This window comes from Molothrus aeneus, chromosome 7, assembly GCF_037042795.1.
Source record: "Molothrus aeneus isolate 106 chromosome 7, BPBGC_Maene_1.0, whole genome shotgun sequence".
NCBI lineage: Eukaryota > Metazoa > Chordata > Aves > Passeriformes > Icteridae > Molothrus > Molothrus aeneus.
Window position 1 is genome coordinate 4,867,240 of NC_089652.1, and position 18,871 is coordinate 4,886,110.

The 18,871-nt window shown below is 41.7% G+C and overlaps 1 protein-coding gene across 1 annotated transcript in view; it reads left to right on the forward strand.

Annotated features, from left to right (window-relative positions):
* The window catches only part of ERBB4 (erb-b2 receptor tyrosine kinase 4), a 590,120-nt gene that overhangs the window by 464,261 nt on the left and 106,988 nt on the right, over positions 1–18,871 (forward strand). The window contains exons 17-19 of the mRNA XM_066553839.1: positions 7,433–7,565; positions 10,170–10,292; positions 12,093–12,191. Of these exons, the coding sequence (XP_066409936.1) occupies positions 7,433–7,565; positions 10,170–10,292; positions 12,093–12,191 (355 nt within the window). The remainder of the gene's footprint in view (positions 1–7,432; positions 7,566–10,169; positions 10,293–12,092; positions 12,192–18,871) is intronic.

An 18,871-nucleotide genomic window follows, 5' to 3' on the forward strand; every position in this document is an offset into this window, starting at 1 on the left:
TGTTTGTCATGTCCCATTTTGTTATCATAGAATCAGAGAATGGTTTGGGTTGGAAGGGACCTGAAAGATGACCTTGTTCCACCCCTGCCATGGGCAGGGACACCTTCCACTGTCCCAGGTTGCTCCAAGCCTCATCCAACCTGGCCTCGAGCACTTCAGGGATGGCGCAGCCATAACTTCTCTGGGCAACCTGTGTCTCAGCACATTCACAGGGAAAAATTCCTTCCATATATATGATCTAAATTTCCCCACTTTTAGTTTTGATGTTTTGGTTTTTTTCTTCTGCCAGTGTCCAGTGCTGAACCTTAGTCTGTTCCCTTCTGTGCAGGGGCTTGTTCCCCTTGGAGGGGTGCTTGGGCAGAGGTTGGGGCTCTGTTCAATGTACAGATTTTTTTTTTTCATAAAGGAGAAACATAGTCATAAAGAATTCAGAGAAAGGAATCTGGTTCAGAATGTCAGACTTGGTCCACAAGTACAGTCTTTGGAGGCTCTCTACTGTGACATACTCCTGGAGCTTGAGAAAGCAAATGCTTGCTGTCCCAAATACTCAAAGCTGGAACAGGAAGCAGTCCAGTCTTCTCAACCACTTAAACAAAATATCTGCTCTGTGCTCCTTTAGTCTTCTGAATGAGTACTTCCAGGAAAGACTGGCATGCCAAAAATCAGGCACATATAAAAACAGAGATAAATGCATTTTCTGAAGAAAGAAGTTGATTTGGAAAATAAAGTAAAACTGAAGGACATGAGGTAGAGAAACCTTCTTGCAGCTCCTTAGTGGTAGACAATCCTCGTGTGCAGTCTACAGGCACAGTCACGTGTGGGTTTGGATAGTTCTTCTGTTGAATAGCTCAATTTCAGCAAACACTTAACTGAACTTAAGTGAATTACAAGCACTTTCCACTAGTGGAATTAAAAAAGTGTTTAAAAAAATAACAAAAGGAAGAGCACAATATTCAAACAATTTTTCTCCTGATAGTTATTTAAAATACTCCTAAACGTTCCTTCATGATCTCTATTCTTTGTATTTATAAAAACCTATTGCAGAGCAGAATGTTCCAGTTTTGAGCCTGGTGTCTGCTAAGGAAGGCAGGAGCCTCTCTTGAAATAGAGAATGTAAACCCCTTCCCTCTGAATTATTGTAATTTTGAAAGGGGCTCTCAGGCAAAGATATGGGAGTAGGAATAACAGTTCTTTACTAGGAAAATTAAAAATACAAATGCCATAGTACAAAACACCACTGCCAGAGTCAGACTAGGAGCTGACCCCCTGTGTGTCAGGGTGGTGGCACAGTCCCATTCCATGGTGGCTCAGCCCTCCTGCAGTGCCAGCTGTGGTTCTGCTGGAGCAGGGATCCTGCACAAGGGGGGAGTTTTCCTCTGAAGCTCCAGGGCTGCTGGAGATGGGCCTGGTCTCCCTCTGGGAATGCAGGGGAGAAGAAAGCTGCTCCTCTGGGAATGCAGGGGAGAAGAAAGCTGCTCCTCTGGGAATGCAGGGGAGAAGAAAGCTGCTCCTCTGGGAATGCAGTGGGCAAAGGCTGCTGTGGTGTTCCCAGGGTCAGATTGTATCCAGGCAGGAATGCTTGGCTCCTCCCCTGGCCGGAGCATCTCCCAGTGGGATGATGGAATTTGATCAGCCATGCAGGGACACTCAGTGGCCATGAACAGAAGAGATCTCCTGGAGGGAGGATTGGGTTGTGGAAGGGATAAAGAAAACTGCCCAATGAACAGAAGAGACCTGCCCCACCTCTGACAGATGGGGATGGAATACACAGCCCCAGGCACATCTTCCAGCCCAAGACAGAGCTATGGTGTGTATTGTCCATGTGCCCCAGCTCCCACTGGCTGTTTTGGTACAGATTTGATGTGGGTTCAGATTTCCTGTGTTCCTCCAGGAATTTAACAGGCCCTGCCATGGGTTGTGCTGCTCACTGGTGCCTCTGGATGTGACAGTGAATGAACAGCAAACAGTGCCACAAAGCAGGCCATGTTTCTATTGGAGAAAAGTGTGTTTTCTGGATGAATAATTTCATGTGCACAGGCCTGATGAGCCACTGACTGCCACTGGTTGCAGAGCAGCAGGCTGAGTTGATTGCTTCTAACAGGAATTCTTTATGCAGGGAGAAACTCCTGCAGCTAATGCTGATAGTTTTGATTTCAGAGCAGTCCATCAGCATCCATGGTCATTACAGCTCTAGTTTCCTTTATTTAATGCAAAATATTGTTTGCAAAGAAAATGGGAAATATGACAACTTTATAAAGCAGATTGCTCTTTTACTTGCTGAACTGGCTTCACCTGTGAGTTTAGTCTAGTGGATTTAACTGGCTTTGTGTCACAGATAAATCAATCTACATTATGTGGGGCCTGACTTGGCATATTTTAAAAAGAATGCTAATCTGCTTATTTAAAGCACAAGCCTCAAAACAGAGTCACTCTGCAAGCTCTTAACAATAACATTTTTTTTAAAGTTCAGGCAGTAAAGAAAATTCTCAGCCTAAAAATGGCAAAGGTGCAAGAGATTGTATTGGGACTTTTCAGTTTTAGAGGAGGAGAAGCTCATAAAAAGCCTTGATATTGATGCTGTAATCCCAGAGATTTCAGTAGTTATTCCTAGTCAGATGTATTAAAAGGGAGTTATTATTGAGAGTTCTTAGTAATTTAGAGTGAAAATGTAACAGAGTGGTAGTTCTAAATTATGCCATTCAGATTTAAAACCATTTTTTAAGACATCCATTGTGCACTGTGTGTGGTAATAAAAATGTCACAGATTTTGAATCAATACATACTAATGTGCAGAATGTTAGGCTGTAATAATTTTCAAAGCTCTACTTAATATTTCTTTCTTTATCCTCATTTACTTTGCTGAGTGAAATGGGGACTCCTACATTGTTAAAAAAGAGGTATGAGTAGAACATACCTTTACAGGCATTGATACAAGAACCAGTATGGGTAAGAAAAAAGCAGTTTTGTCAACAGGTACATGTTTGTCCACATGAGCCTTGGCCAAAGTGAAAGCTGTGTCTCCTCTTTAGTGATATTTAACTGCTAAGTGCACCCAGACACAGACTGCAACCCTCAGGTGATTTTCCATATTGAAAAGTCGTGGCTAGTTGACAGTTTGCCCATCTTTGGATTAAATGTGGAATTGGTAGTAATTGTGTAACTGTGAGATCAGCTGTGAGTTAAAATTTGTGTTTACTCCTGATAAAAACTCCCAATCTGCACATAAATAGGGCCATTTATCAGTATTCAAACACCCTCCGATTTGGAGGGGAGAGAGGGGAGGATGCCTTGTTCTAGAAAAAGAGTATAAAGCAAAGCAGTCCTGGTGAGAATAACATCAGGTGAATCCTTGCCACCCCTGGGTGAACACCAGGCACTCTGGACCTTGTGGCTGTGGAACTTAGCACAGCAGAGAGAGCCTGGTGAAACATCCACAAATTTGCTTCCCAGCCCAGCTGTTTATCTTGTGTATTTTAAATACTGAGATTATCACTACAGGATTAGTAGAATCCATCAGATCTCTGAAAGGGCAGCTTCAAAGCTGGCTGAACCCCCACTGATGGAAGTGGTGAGGAATGCAGAGTGTGGGAAGCATCCATCAGGAGAAAATAATGCCTTGATAAAACAAGGATTTGTGAGAAGGAACTGCTTAGCAAACACTCAAGGTTGTAATGACTCCTGTTTGGATATACAGATAAAAACTCGAAGCAGCAGGAGGAAGCTGATACAGGAACTTGGAGCCTTCTAAGAGCTTGGCTTCAAAGCTCAGTTTCTTTACATCTCAGACCAGATGGGTCAGTGCCAAGGATGGAGAAGCAGGTGGTGTTTGTCAGCTTTACTCCATGGACCACAGCTCCATTTCCTCTCCCCTTTCTGCAGCACTCTGCAGTCAAGAGTGTGAGACCAACCCTGTACTTATCTAAATCAGTAATTAGGCTTTAATATCTGATCTCAGGGCACTGTGGGAATTGCAGGTGTCCTGATCTTGTGGAGTGCATGGAATGGTGTGAGCCCTGCTGCAGAGCATGCCTGTCCATCTTGGAATGCTAACTTTGAACTCAGTGTCAGCTTTGGTGTGTGGAAGTGGGTGTTAGGTGTTTCTAAATGTGAAAACACGGTACCCTTTAGAAAAGAAATACATATATATTATTCATTTCTCCTAAGGGAATACTGGAATCTTTCTTTCAACTTTCAGCCACAGATACACAGTTTCTAGTTTAAGAGGCAGGATTTTCATGTTATGGGGTTTTTTTCCCTCCCACAGCCTCCCCAGCTGATGCCTTTTCCACTTATTAATTGGTATTCTGTCCTCAGTTGAGGGAGGGATGTGGGATAGCAAATTAATTATATGGGGTTGAACTATGATTCAGGGCCATGTTTCTTGGACTGTTAAGCCTGTTTTGATGAGCATGAAAATCCAGAAACACCTAGCAGAGATTGTTTCCATCCTCTGGAGTAGATTTCCAGTGTGTAAAGGAAAGCAGTGGCTGTATCAGGAGTTCCTGTTGGTGGGTTAGTGGTGGAGCTCTAAGAAATGTGAGCCAGGATTGACTTTTGGCTGTCCATTAATTATGCTGGGCAGGCAGGACTGACATGGAACTTTAGCTTTTCTGAGCCTTTTCAGACCTCCATGCTTTTTAAAATTACTTTAACATGATGGGGGCTTTTGATAGTGCGTTTTTTGTCTTTTCATCAGCATTGCTCGTGGCATTAGTTTTAAGTGGGCAGCAGTCTGAGGGGGCAAATGTCAGGAATTGCAGTCATGGAGGTGGCTGTGGGACAGTCATGTAACAAAAGTAACTGGATTAAGCCCTTAATGCCACTAGAGAAAAGGAGATTTGTGTGCCCAGCTGCCTGTGAAGCCAAACAGTTTGTTAGGTGCATATGCAAAAAAGGATTGGATTAAAAAAAAACCAAAATGGGAGAAGGTTTTGTGACTTGAGCAGCAGCTCTGATCAGTGCCACCTTGCAGGGATCTGTGTTGAAAACCCCAGCAGTGGCCCAGCAGAAAGGTAAACAGCTTAATGGAATTCATCAAGGTATTACAGGTAAGGCTCTGCAAGCATGAAAATAAGCAGAGAACTGCGGCAGGAGAACTGATATTAGCAGAACAGAGAGAAAAAGCAAAGGCAACTCAACAAACACGTGAAAATAACCCCAGTGAGGGGGTGGCACCCTGAAAACTGGGCTTAGGAAATAATCCAGGTGTGGTTGAAAGCAGTGTGAAGTGATAACAGGGAGCTGTGGCTGCAGAGACTTGGCATCTGGTCCTGGAGCAAATAAACCTGAGTTGTTGACTTTGGGGCTTAGCTCAGTAGCAGAGAGAGGAGAAGCTGCTGGGTATGTGACCACATCCAAGGCTGGGGTGTTTGTGACTTACAGGATTTAATGCAAGGGTAGTGGATTTGGGAGTCAAGGCAATTGATCACTATTTGAGTGGAAAATGCTTTTTTTAATGTATTCCACTGATTTGTTTAGCATTTAAATACATTAGTGCATTGCACATTGTACTATCCCTTTCACGCTTCTTTTTTAAGCTTGCTTGATAATATGTTTAGGTGGTACCTCCTAAAAATTCAGGTATAATATAGCATATTTCACATTAGCAACTAAAATGCTTGTTTGGTAAAGTCATTGAAAATTATTCCTTTTTTTTCAGTTACCTGCTAAAAATGAGGACATTGTTTCAAAGTCAGTGAGAGTTCACATGAGGAATCATGAAGATCCATTTTGAACCCCCCTTGTACTCTATAACAATAGAAGAGCTACAAACTTGATTTTATTTTCTTCATTACTTATTATGTCCCCTTTAGAACCATTTCTTTATTATAGTCTATCATGTAAATATTATTTGGACTACTTTTAGAGTACACAGTACTATAAAACTCCAATTACTTACTTTGACAACTGTTATGTTAGTTATTAATATGCACTTTAAAGCTGAGAGTTCTCCTGCCTGTTTAGTCACTCTGTGGTTTGGTGGTGTTTGTTAAAAATTATATGACTGCTTATACAGCATAAAAATGAATTTAAAAAATTCCTCTGCTCAAGAGCATTAGGCAGTACAAGCTCCCTAGGAGGCTTTTGGTGGCCAGTGTTTTTCATAATTGCCTGTTAAAGAGTTTCTTGCAATGTAGCAAGACATGTTAACAAAGAGGGGCATTGTTTGGGGTGGATATTCCAGATTCTTTAGCTCTGCACTCAAAATCACAGAGTAACCACTGGGGTTAGAAAGGACAATGTATTTACGGAGGAGAAGGTGGTACTGGACTCATGTTCCCCAAACACCATAACCCATTTCCCAGCCTGACAACATTCCCTTTCCTTTATTTGCAAGCTTAGAGTTTCCATCATGAAGTCTGTGAAATGCAATAGGCCTTTGTGGTAATGTGTTTACCCTGGGAAAAAGTGGATATAAATAACTAAATTTAAATAATGGATGTGGGAGGGTGAGGCTTTCTCAGTGGTAATGTAGACACGCCTTCATGCACTATACCAGGTGAGATGGCACTGCTTCAGGAAAGGTTGTAAAAAGAAGAATAAAGAAAGGGTTATATAAAACAATTTAGTATTTCTGAGGGAGACTCTAAAATTTTCTGTCGCTGTGTGGTACATTTTTATTAATAGGCTGTAATGTACCTTTCATCATCATTCAGATGTAACTGAGGGAGGCTTTTAGAGCACAGCAGTGACATTTCCACAGTCTTGACAATAGTTAATCTATGTCCTGCACTTACCAGGCAATGGTTTCAGCACCATTGTACTCTGCAGTTGCATGCTGGGGTTTTACCCATCTTTTCAGCAACTCTGCAGCCACTGTTGGAGGGATGTTAAATGCTCTGAGTGTGTTCATTGTTGGCAAGTTGTTGGTATGCTGTGAAAATGCTCAATTGAAGGTACTGCTATGAGTTTTTCTCTGGAGGGAGCCTGATTTCTCCACTGCCTGTGTAGGTGATCTCCACATCTTGCCTGTGAAGTTCCCTCTCACTTTCTCCATGCTCAGGAAGGCACAGTGTTGCTATTCTGGGGATTTTTCATGGGCTTGTTTTCCCCTGAATGCAAGAGCCCATGAGTTGATGGGGGTGGAGCCAAAGTCAGCACAGGCAGATCTCTCACAGGAACCTGCAGATACCTATGTCCTCATTTTGCCATTGCAGATTTGCATTTGCCATCAAAGTGCATGTTGTGTTTCCTTGTCCACACGACTCCTCACATGTGCATGGGGGTTTGTAAAGAAAAATGGAATTGGCATAATGATGAAAAACAAGCAAATTCCTACCATGTGTCAATGTGTTTGCCCTGACTTTCCATCTGGGCTGGAATTCATAAGGCAATTAATGAACTTTCCACGTGACTGTGTTTTATGTACCCAAGCACTCTTTGGTCTCTCACCCTTAGCTGTGGAAGTAAAGTCTCTGATTCTGATTGCCAGAACCCCCCTGATTGCTGCTGGAGTCATTGGTGGCCTCTTCATCATCGTCATCATGGGCCTGACGTTCGCCGTGTACGTACGGCGCAAAAGCATCAAGAAGAAGAGAGCACTGAGAAGGTTCCTGGAGACTGAGGTGAGCCTGGGCTGCTCCTCACAGGCTGTCTGGGGAGGTATTCAGGGCAGCTCTGCTTTTATATTAGACATGTTCAGGTCTTCCCTTACCTGTAGAAATCCTTCTGCTTACCTGTGCAGACTAAGCTGGTTCAAGATGCTGCTTTTCTGCACAAGTACTGATTCGTAGCTTCTGAAGACCAGGAAAAGTTTCCTACCTGATTTCTCAACTCCCATCCTGCTCTCCACTGAACTTCTATCCCAGTTCATCAGTACATTTAGCAGCTCTCATGCTTAACTATTACAGGGTTTCATTCTGGCCATATTTAGATTGACTTTTAAGGCTAAAGTAAGTTCCTTCAGCAAGCTCTGGCACAAACTTCATGCTTAAAGGCAGATGTTGTAACTTGCTGTTTTTCCAAGTGCCTACAATACCTTTGTAGTCCAGATTTTGACAAAATTTTGTAGTTTCAGATTTTGTAGTGCAGATTTTGTCAAAGCCTTGTAATAATGATCAGTAATAATAATGTATTTTATTAAGCCAAGATACTCCACAGAGCTTAACCAACTGAAGTCCACAGTTCTACTAGCAAAAGCATGTAGCAGAGCTATAGCAGAGTGCTGTCATGGCTCCATCCTGCTCTTTGAAGTGTCACCAGTGAAGGGGGCAATCTAGGAAGTATATTTAAATATAACATTAAATGTAGGTCTATCAGCTACTGCAGTGGTCATTACTGCAATCTCCTCAATGCAATATTTGAGACACTTTGCAGGTGATGGTATTTTTAAATTAGGGTGCCCCTTTGTGAGATAATAAAGCTTGGAAATGCTGTTAGCTAGTGACTGTTTGATAAGGCATTATTAACAGTGCTGTTTTCTCTTCTGTTCCAAGGGTCTGCTCCCACTCAACTCCACTGTAGAGCCTGGAAGTAAATGATTTATGCATCCCCAGTCTGTTTGCACAAGTATCTCCATGTTTGGCTAGAATTTGTGTTGCTTGTTAAACACTGTTCAGCTGTATAGAAAGCTTAACGATACTCAGTGCCTTTAAATGAATAAATCTTGCCACTGTATCAGCCCATACTTAAGCATAAATTATTTTAAGCAGGTGGTTCTCCTTGCTTTGATGTCCAGATTTCATTTTTCATTTGGTCAGATAAAAGCTGTGGCTGGCAATAGTCCTGAGGGACCAGGGCCTCCTACTGAACATTTGGGGAAGCTGCTGTTTTGGCTGAGAAACTTAAGATTAAATCAGGAGCATCCTGAAATAAACACACAAGCAATTAGCTTTAGTTGAAGTCTCTCTTTCTAATTGAAGGCTCTAACAGGACTTACTCTTCCCATAGATCATTCTCCATCAAACCCTACAAGCCTGGTTTTAGATCCCCACAACACGTCCCCACCTCTCCCTGCCATTCCTGTGCTGGTGGACTGTGGCACAGAACCTCTCTTCATCCTTCACAAACTGAAAATACAGAAGTGTGCTGCCAGTATGCCTAATTTTATTTTAAAGCAAACCTTTCTTTCATGGTATAAATACTGAACATCTAAAGTGGGAAGGGGGAAAGAGAAATCACTCAACTTGTTGCTGTTTGGTTTTGTTCTTTCCTTACCTGTTAATTCCCAGGTACTGGTATTTTTACTTGAACAAAACTAATTAGTTTGGTCAACTAATTAAGTAGTTCATGGTGCCCAAAGAGCTGTAGAAGTAGTTCTCAAACTGCAGAGCATGGTGCATTTAGCCTTGTAAATAGGCAGCTTTGAAGTGCTGCATTGTTTTCAAACCTATTTGAGTAGGAGAAGCTCTGAATTATTTTCCTCATCCTGTGAAGGAACAAAATGTTTTTCATGTGTTGTATTGAGTATTGTGCTCTACGTGTATTTTTAATTTAGTTTTAAAGAAACGTTTTTCTGGCAGAGATGGTATGAGGTCTAAGAGCATTTTTAACTGAATGTGCCATTGTGGCTCATTTACAAAGCTTCTTGGGACATCTTGAGGAAATTGTTTAATTGCAGTAAATTAGTGGTTGTTATAAATTAGTTGTCTGCTCTAAGGTGTTTTCTCCCTAAAGCGGTCTTCCTGTGTGGTAAAACAGAAGTTCAGAAAAACCATCCCTTCCTCAAGACAGAATAAGAATGTGATGAGCCGTTTAGTCCAGGCCATTAAAAAGAAATATGGCCAACTTAAAAGACACTAAAATGGGCAAAAATAGGATGTGGTACACTGATAATAAATGCTATATTTCTGTCATGTAGAAAATATTTATACTGCCTCCATTATCAAAAGTCCTTGGATGTGTTACTCTGACACCAATTCAATTTGCAGTTCATAATTCCATCATGTAGTTTCTGGTGGAAATTACTGCTTTTGAGTGAGGACTTGCTTTATCAGGTCTTGTTGTATTGCACTACCACACATGGTTCTTACAAGGTCTCTTGGTTTCATGGCATTGCTTGTTGGCTTTTGAAGATGAAAAACCCCTCCAGGAGTTGGCAGGGCAGAGGTCAATAGATCTCCTCCGCTGTCTTATCCCAGAATTTCCGTGGGTTGGTTATGGCTCTCAATATGAACTTGTGATGGGTCTCCATGATGAACAGTGTTTGGGAGTGTTGGTTTTCCTTGCAGCTGGTGGAACCCTTGACCCCGAGCGGCACGGCACCCAACCAAGCCCAGCTCCGCATCCTGAAGGAGACAGAGCTGAAGAGAGTCAAAGTCCTGGGCTCTGGAGCCTTTGGAACAGTGTACAAGGTGAGAGCCTTCCCCACACAGCCGTGAGTGCCCTCTTTTACCTCTGGAGCAAGCAACTTCTGCATTGCAGCAGGGCAGCCTGTGCCAGGGGTGGCTCCTGAGCCCTGCAGAGCAAGGACACTGGAATTGTGTGCAAGGAACTCATCTGTTGTATTAGCAGGGAAATGTCCCAACAAAGGAATGATGCATCTGACTCCATGTTCTCAGAAGGCTCATTTATTACTTTATAATACTATATTATATTAAAGAATATTATACTATACTAAAGAATACAGCAAGGATACTTACTGAATGCTAAAAAGATAATAATGAAAACTCCTGACTCTGTCCAGAGTCCTGACACAGCTTGGCCCTGATTGGCCAAAGAGTCAAAACAATTGACAGCAGAATCCAATGCAACAATCACCTGTGGGTAAACAATGTCCAAACACATTCCACATGAGCACAACACAGGAGAAGCAAATGAGATAAGAATTGTTTTCCTTTTCTCTGAGGCTTCTCAGCTTCCCAGGAGAAAAATCCTGGGCGAAAGGATTTTTTCAAAGAATGTGAATGCCACACTCATCCTCAGCATCAAATGGTGACACGCAAATATAATTCTTGGTGAGCAAAGACATGTCAGCCCCAGTCATTTTTATGTGCCAGAGGGCTACCCAGGCTGGACTGTCCTGCTGGCAAAGTGCAGCTCCAAGGTCTGCCCTTCTGTTCTTACCTTAGAACATCTTTTATCATATTCCAAATTTTGGAAAGATGGATAAATGCTGTCTTTCATTTCACAAGTGTCACCTGGGTCTTGCAACAGCAATAATACCTAGTAAAAACAATGCCATTACCTAAACTTCTTGTTTCTTCCATTTAAACAGAAAAGATGAGTTACTTCAGGGCACCCTTTAACAACTGGGATGTGAGAGTGGAACCCACAATGGAGAAAGTATTTCAGTTAAAGAAGTATTTATTTTTTATGATCTGTTGGTCATGTCCAGATCTCAGAGGGATGAACTTGGGCTTAGGGGTCAAAGCAATTCCCCAACCCTTTGGGAGCAGCCCAAAGCTGCTAAATCAAGGTGGTAGGTCAGAGCACCTGCATGTGTCCTCAAACAGGGGAGGAAAGGAAGGAAGCACAGAGCAGGTCACTATAGCTACACGGTGTTGGAATAGATTTATAAATAATGAGATTGACTATACTTAGGTGATAATAAAGTGATAGAGATGGAAGCCATGAGGTTGACAAGAAAACAGCAATAGTCAAGAATGATGAAAAAGTAGCCCAGGACAGTTTGTGAATTTTAAATTTAAATTTCCTTTTTAGCCACCTAAGTTTTTGATCCTCAAGTATTTAGTAATTAGACAAACAGCCCATAATTTTTTCACTCTAAATCTATTATTCTCAGGATGTTCTGTTACTTCATGATGTTATGATCTGCTGATAATCAGTTTTGAGAGTTTACTAATAGCTTCAAATGTGAGCATCAGAATCCAGACAGAAAATACACATTTTTGTTTAATTATATCCAAACCAGTATCAGAATTTTATTTCAGTCACTAGAAAATGTGCATCATGCCATGCTGCCATTGCTCTTTACAAACCCTGTTGTGGACAAGAAATTCAAATGTTTCATTTTATATCAGAGTTTAGTTTTGATGTAAGAAGTGCTTCATGGATATATATTTTTTGTACTTTTGTGTATTCTCCATTCTGTGATCTGCATAATATGATAGAATGTGTCAAAAAGAACTGTAACTCTGAATCAAGTTTTTCTGATTGTTGTCTTATTAGTCTTCATTTTTTTCTTTCTCTAGGGGATCTGGGTCCCTGAGGGAGAAACAGTAAAGATTCCTGTGGCCATTAAGATCCTTAATGAGACCACTGGTCCAAAAGCCAACGTGGAATTTATGGATGTAAGTAAGACACAAGCAGGATTTTGGGGTTTTGGCAGGGGTGGTGTCTTTCTGTAGCCCACAGAGGTTTTAAAGACAAATTCCTGTCAGTTTGATTTCTTTATATTTAATTGTACACAGTGCCTGGCAGGGCTGGGTTTTCTACTGCACGTTCCCCAAGATACTTGGAGTTTTCCAATAATTTGTTTTTCTGTCAGTATCAGACTAAAACTCCTCTGTCTCATGGGCCAGATATTGTATCTTTCTGTGGCAGAAAAGCCATGGAAGAGAGAGCAGGAGTTGCAGGGGAGGATCTTACCATGCATGCAGGTCTGTATTGGTGTAGAACTCAGAGGAACAGAAATTCAGCTCAGTTTTCCCCCACTTTGGTGTTCCAAGACTCTGGGAGCTGGTAGCAGCAGCAAAGCATAACAGGGAGAAGGGGAAAATTAAAATATGCTGGATTTAGAAGTCCTTTTGCTTTACTAATCTGAAATACCATGGATAAGAGGTCAAGATGGTAATTTCTATGAATGTTCTATGATCACAGAGGCTTTGCACTCAGTTTTCAGCTCTGTGTCAAGATCAAGGCTTACTGACACCATGAATCTTTATGTCTTATTCAGTGACAATTTTTTGACAAGTCATAGAAATTTGCACTCTTTTTGTAGGTCCCTCTTGTGAACTTAAAAATTGCATGTGACTTTTAAGTCTTGCTGGTCTGTTCATTGTGTAGGCCTAATTTGTTAGCATTAATGAGACTGTAAGCCACTAGGAGAAGGCACTCCCATTATTGTATAGTCTATTCTTCCACCTAGAAGTGAACAGAAATGTGCAGTTATGGATTTATGTGTTCCAGACAGCTGTTCATGTCTGAGTTCTTAGGCAGTTGAAGGAAGGCTGTGGAAAGGAAGGAATTTCCTGTGTTTTTTGCAGAGCGCTGCACATTTATGTTGGTTAGATCATTTCCAACCTCGATGATTCTGTCATTCTGTGGTTCTGTTGCATTCAGTAATCATTTTGCACAAATAATAAATTTAAAAAGGCAGTTTTGGCACTGTTTAAAAGGAACTAATTGCACTAAAGGGATAACAAGTATTAGATACTTTTGCTTAATAGACAAAGAGTCTTGCTAATAATAGAGCTGCTCAAAGAGAAGAGGTGAACTGGATGTCAGTGGTCAGTCAGTGATACAGATGCCAGCCTAAAGGTACTGTTATCACTGTGTGGAACTGAGCAATTTGTACCAGATCAGGATCTGACCCCTGATCTGATAGAGAAATAGCAGTAATAGCTCCTCCTCTGATACTGATTAACCTCGAAGCAAAGAAAACATAAGGTCCTTGGCAGAAGGCAGAGTTGCTTGTCTGAGGTTTCACAGCTCAGCTTAGGTCAGTTTAGTTCACTGGACCATACTTCCCCCCACTGTTTGCATCAGAACATCTGATAAATGGCTCAGAAATGAAGAGACTTTGGGGAACTCTGGAGATTTTTGGCTTTACAGTTACAATAGGAAAGGTTTCTCTTTAAATTAATAGTTTCTCCCAAGTCTCTGACCCAGTGGCTGCAAGATGAGAGAAAAGTTAAAGTTGTTTTGAGTTCTTGAGGTTAAAAATAACCCTTAGGTTGTTTTTAATCATAATAAAAAAGAATTAGACTTCATCATTAGTTGATACAAATGGTAATAAGGAGAAATAATATGTTTTCTATCAGTGCTGCTTTTGATATACATGCAGTGATTTGTAATCCTTTTCTGTACTGCATTGATGAAGATGATTAAATTTCATTCTTGTGAAATAATTGCTCATCCAATTATACAGAGGTTCTTGCCATCCTTACCTCCTAAACCAGTTGTTTAGTTTCTGAAATAATACATTTTTAAAGAGAATGACCTAAGCATTATTTATTGTTTTAATGCAACTACTCCTCCCTGTCCCAAAAAAGACATAGTTTTAAACATTTAAAAATTTAAGCTAAAATTTAAATTATGAGGACATAACCTAAATATCTTTCACTGAAATGTGAGTTAGAGTGAAAAAATGTGTTTTACTCAGTGTCACTTCAAGGCTTTAGTCAGTATAAAACTGGATACTTTTTTCTCATTTTATAGGGAAATATTCAAATGTACATCTGAAAGCAGAATGCATCAGTTGTACTTCAGTAAAAAGAGTGTTATGAATAATGATTGTTGGTTAAAAGCACTTGTGTCATATTTTGAAAGGTATATAGGTGGCTAAATGCCACTGTGAGCGAGGTGGGGTTAATTCTTTCTTAAAAAGGGTCTGCCAGTGTTGGCAGTGAATGGGAAGAGGAGGTTGGTGGGAAGGTGTCATTACATGAGTCACACCCTTGGCTTTGTAGGTGTGCTTTTGTCACCAGTTCTTCCTGGGTTGGGAAAGTCCTTGTACCTGTAAATAAAAGTTAGCATTCCTCTTAAAAAGGCTCTGGAAAATGGAAAGCCTTTGGTAAGCAGCAGTTTGGGTGCAGGGGGAGTATTTGGGACACTTCAGTGGATGTGGATGTTAGTGGCACTGCCCATAGACCTGCTGAAAACTTCTGATGCTGGAAGAATGTGAGTCTAAAAGGGCTCTGTGAGCTCCTGAAATTCTGCTAAACTTTATGCTGAAGGAGTAAAGAAAAGCAATTTGGCTCCTGGGCTGTCCCTTCAGCAGCCTGCAGCCCTGCTAATGGAGCAGTAATGACTGCAATGATATAATGCCTGATGGCAGCTCTGCTGCTCTGGCCAAGCACCTCCCATCAGGAGATGGTGGATTGGCCATCATCCAAAAGCACAGCCCTTATTTGGGATTTTTCTTTTGAGGGAGCCACACCAGAGTTAATTTTCCAGGTTTTCTCCACCCATTCCCAACTAGCCCTTTCCCTTTGCTCCCTGTGTTTGTCCCTGGATTTATCACTGCAGTAGGTCTGTGTCTGCTACAGCAATACAAGCTGCAATCTGCTGAGTAGCCTGGACCAGGGCAGAGCCAGATTGCACAGGAGGCCTTCTCTGGATTTATTTTCACCACATACAGGTTGCTGTTACTCTTTTGTCAAATATAGGTTTACCCCATTTCCCCACATCCTTCTGAGTGTGTATATGGGATAATGTCTAAAGGATTTTTCCCTCAGCATGGTTATGTGCTTAAGTTGCAGGGCAGAGTTTCTGCTCTGGCAGGTCCCCAAAAGGGGCTGGAGTTTGAATTCAGAGTGCAAGTGCTCTGCCTGCAGCTGTGTCTGGCAGGGGGTCACCAGCAAGAGCCAGGGGCATCAGGAGGAAGCTCAGTCCTGCTCTTCACCCTAAGGCTGGGAACAGAATTTATCATGGTCCTGAGTTTTATGGAGGGAAGAGAATCTTGCAGTGAGGAAAACAGGCAAATGTGCAGCTGAGAGGCTGCTTTATAGCTGAACAGGGACTTACAATTTCACTTGGGAAAACAATTTCACCTTCTCAGCCTCCATTTGTTTTACTGTTATGATTGTCTGCTAAGTCAAGTAGCCATTGGCCTGGTCAGATGGTTTAACATCAGCCCAGATACTCAACTGACAATTTAATAAATTCTAGAGACATGCTGCAGTTGGAAAGCATAGCAAACAGCCTTTGAGGCTGAAAACAGGTCCTTAAAAAACTTGTCATGGGGAAACAGCCAGCTGGTGAGGGCCTTTCCTCTAAGCTTGATGTTTCCAGGATGTAATCCTATGAGCTGTGGCTGTGTCCAGGATTTTGATCCACTTACAAGTTTAATCTATCCTCCTTGAGTTTAAATGCTCCATTATCTGTTAGAATATAATTAGAGGCGGCAAGCACAAGTCAGCATCCACAGAGTTCCTTGGGAGTCCCTGAGCTCATTGAGATGAAGACAGTTTGACTGATGGTGGTCAGCTGATATTGGGCCAGAAGCTAATAATAGAAGGCAGTGCTGCTTAGCTAGGTGAGAAAGTTAACTTGGGAAAAATTAAACTGAAGGCTTTGGGATTTATGGTTGGAAATAAATTTCCCATTCTCATTTGTTTCCTAGTAAGAGAGCTTCAGAGGCAGTTGGTTTCTTTTATGGTTTTATAATTAAGATCTAGAGGCTTCCTGGCTTGGTCCTGTGCTCACTGCAGTTGCTGCTGTCTGCAGTGGCAGCACTTGGAGTGTGGGAGGACATTTGTCACACCAAGTGCAGAGGTGGTAAGTGACAGTGACCTCCACCAGACATGTAGCAAGCAAATTAAAGCTGCATGTAGGGGACTGACACCCACATATTTTATTTATGTCTGGCCTAATGAACTAAATGAATAAATCACTCAGATGTGCTGCAGAAACAGCTTTTTCTAAATTGTATGCCTGTCTTACAGTAAAGACAAGCCCTTAGCTTGAGGATATCAATATCAAACTTATCTTCAGTTCAGAGGATTGAAGACCAAAAGAATTATATAGCTGACTAGAGAATTCTTTCTCCTGTTCAGCTGAAACCCCACAGAGATATGGATAAGCCTAGATGCTTGCTTTGTTTTTTCAAGTATGTCTAGATATTTGAGGAAGTTCAGGTGAAGAAGGTGAGAGAAGACTTCACTTTTCTTGGTGTCCACTCTTGGCTTCAGACATAGGAAGGTTCTAGGCTGAAGTTTTTTGGTTCTTTGCTTGGCCCATGGTGGCATTCATAGATCCCTTGAGGCTACAGACACTCTGTGATACACAGTTCCTCAGCTGACACATCTGCATTTGTCCTCGGCCTCTTTGTAAGATCCTGCCTTATGTGACTATGAGGGTGACTGGTTAAACAATTTTTAGTATTTCAAAAATTAAATAAAGCTACATATCTTTTAGTATTACTATATAAGTATATAGTAATATAAGTTAAATATTTTTTAGTATTCTGTGTACACATCATGCTCATGCCCAGCCCAGTGTTTGATCCAGGTCTTCAACAGACCATGCAGATGCTCCTGAAAGTCTGAAAAGACATTGCTACCAACAGTAGCTGGATCCAGACATTCCACTGCCTGCCTGGCTGCTTTTTCCTGCTGGGAAATACAACAGAGTTAATCCTGAATCTCAGTTGAAAGGGCAGGTTTAGGATCAAAGGAAATCCTTTATGGCAGCAGTGAGACATTTTTCCTTATCCTCTTTTGCTGTCATTTCTGTGCACATCCTCCTTTCCAGCTGTCTGTGAGCACTGCCTGGCTCTGTGCTCCACTGCAGCTCGAACAGGTTTTCACTCCATCATGTCAAGCTGCAGGAGGTGGGGGGCAAGGGGTGACATTAACCCCTGTGATTGTAGGAGTTATGTACATAACCCCTGTGATTGTAGGAGTTAGGGACAAAACTCCTGTGATTTTAGACCTCCTTTTGTGCACCTGCCCCTCCTCCCCATTGGTGCACGGTTTGAGTGTGAGCAGAGACACTTCAAGGGGAGCTCTCCCTATCAGTCCCAGGCACAGGAGCTCACTGGGATGGCAATTACCATTTCCAGCTTGTCCAGAGATGCCAGAAATCCAGCTGTCCTTGAGAATGCTGCATACCATGCACAGGCCCCCAGAGTGCTCAGCCTCTGCAGAAGCTGGAAATCTGAGCTCTGATGAAGGTTAGCTGCTTTTAGTCATCTGAAGATTAACTGTTTCAAGGCTACATTTCTGTTATTTCCATCTCAAGCAATATTTTTTCTTTAAAATTGGCTTCAGTAATTTTCCCCTTCATAGTGTTTGAGAATAAGGTGTGTGTGTAGGGGGGGTTAATTTTCCATATGCAGGAGCATGTGGCTGTGTGGTGAAAGTACATACACAGAAAAGATGGGTTACAAGCACAGACAGACAAGCCAGACTGCCTGGAAACAATTCTGCTGGCATAACACCCTAACTGGAAAATGCAGTGAGGGAAAGTTGAGTTTGCCTGCTGCTGGTGGTGGGAGAAATATGAGCCCTGCTGAAATCCATGGGAGCTGGGAATTGGCCAGTGAATTCAGCAGGGCCAGGACCTCACCTCAGAGTAATCCTTCCAAGAAGTCTGCCACAGGTTTAAGGAAGAATCCCATGCTTTAGTGAGGGACTGACATTAGGAGCTATTCCTAAATGAGTCAGGAAGTGCATTCAGATTCTCTTTGTTATGGCAGTTGCAGAACTCTTTATTTCAGCTTTGCAATGCTCTATGATGTGGAAACCCTGCATAAGGTTGGGTAAATCTGTACATGGGAAGAAGATGAGGTGGGAGTGTTTATTTCTTCACAAGGAAATATAGCTGTGGATTAACTGAAGTTATTAAAGGGTCTAATCAAATTCAAATATTGAATTTGCAATATCAAATGCAAATATTTTAGCTGTAAAGTGTGTATGTGTAAAGGAAACATTTTGAACTGAGATGTTGTATTACACTCTGTATTTCAATGTATAAGGCACCCCAATAACAGGATTGATACTTTTCTCCTTGGTATGTACTTTTGGGCTTGGTTACTGGAACATGAAGTGAGTTATTTGCTTGGTTGTTTATGTAATTGTTCTGAAGGTCAGGATCAGAGTTGCCAGTGTTTTATCAGGACACAGGAGGAGAGAGGTCTTTTGAAAAAGTGTTAGAAATTGAACAGGCAAAGGATGGGAATATTAAAAAAAAATAAATGCAGAGAGGTGGTGCTGTGAGTATCATAAGTGGTACACAATAGTTTAATTAGGGGACTTAATCAGGAGCTTATGGGATTTGTATTTCCACTGTGAGTTTTCTGTTGGTC